This window comes from Nannospalax galili, unplaced genomic scaffold (genome assembly GCF_000622305.1).
Source record: "Nannospalax galili isolate Female #2095 unplaced genomic scaffold, S.galili_v1.0 scaffold1523, whole genome shotgun sequence".
Classification (NCBI taxonomy): Eukaryota; Metazoa; Chordata; class Mammalia; order Rodentia; family Spalacidae; genus Nannospalax; species Nannospalax galili.
Window position 1 is genome coordinate 1 of NW_008349186.1, and position 1081 is coordinate 1081.

Sequence of the window (1081 nt, forward strand, 5' to 3'; positions counted from 1 at the left end):
CCTCTTTCACACAGCCTAATTGCTATGGATACCATCATTTGGCCACTGCCCAACCTTGGGTACTGTAGTGCCCCACAAAAGCTATCAAAGCAGCTCACCGTGCTTATCTGTACTCTAGCATTCTAGGAGGTACCTAGGAGGTGGCCTGATTGAATAATAAAATACCCTTTTCTAGTCCAACGTGGAGCACCTGACAGAGAAAATGAAGACTACCATCCAGAGGGGCCTCGCACTCAGGTAAAGGAAAAACAGTCCCAATCTTCAGCCCTACATTCTTCACATGGAGGTCCTTCGACGGAACCCATTGTTATGACCTAAAACCCAAGCAGCATCTGCCTTTGCCTCTAATGCCGTGAATACTGAAAAGACACAGAGGTGCAGAGCTGAACTGTTAAAAAACAGGCTTGCACTTAAGTAAAGGGTAACGTTTTGTTGTAAGTTTTTGCTCTGTGGTCCACAATATATTATTTTCAAGCTATCTGCCGCTCATTTACTGAAGCCTCCTGGTCTTTACAGAGTCAGGTTAGGGATGGAGGTGGCGGGAGGGGGACTTGACAGATGGCTGGGCACCCTGGGCCCTGGGCAGGTGGATGGAGGTTGTGTTCCTCTCTAGAAAGCCTTGATCCTGTCCCCACTGCCAGTGAATGACCCTGGTTCCTAAACATTCGTTTCAGAAATGAAAGCTGCAGTGTGAATTACACCACTGACTTCATCTACCAGCTATACTCGGAGGAGGGCAAAGGCGTGTTTGACTGCAGTTCTGGGCCACATGCAGCAGGTAGGCTGAGGTCCTCCACACTACCCAAGCCTCCTGGGATCTCTTTTAGACTATTACCTTACTCTAGCCATTTTAGGGAAAATAAATGTAAATCAATTCCAGAATGATGGTAAAGATCCAAAATTTTAATGCATATCAAATGCCTTCAACTTTAGTGTTCTGTGTCATCTGTGACGTCTGGGCTATATGGGAACTCATTGCTGTGATCAAATACCTGACAAGCATTTAAAAGGAGGAAGGGTTTATTTTGGTTCAAAGTTCAGGGTACAGCCCATCATGGAGGGAAAGGCATGGCGGTAAGAG

The 1081-nt window shown here is 46.3% G+C and overlaps 1 protein-coding gene across 1 annotated transcript in view; it reads left to right on the forward strand.

The window, feature by feature from the left end:
- Positions 1-1054: 1054 nt before the first annotated feature.
- Positions 1055-1081, forward strand: part of LOC108491467 (ATP-dependent 6-phosphofructokinase, platelet type-like) — a 4463-nt gene continuing 4436 nt past the window's right edge. The window contains exon 1 of the mRNA XM_017801480.2: positions 1055-1074. Within this exon, the coding sequence (XP_017656969.1) occupies positions 1055-1074 (20 nt within the window). The remainder of the gene's footprint in view (positions 1075-1081) is intronic.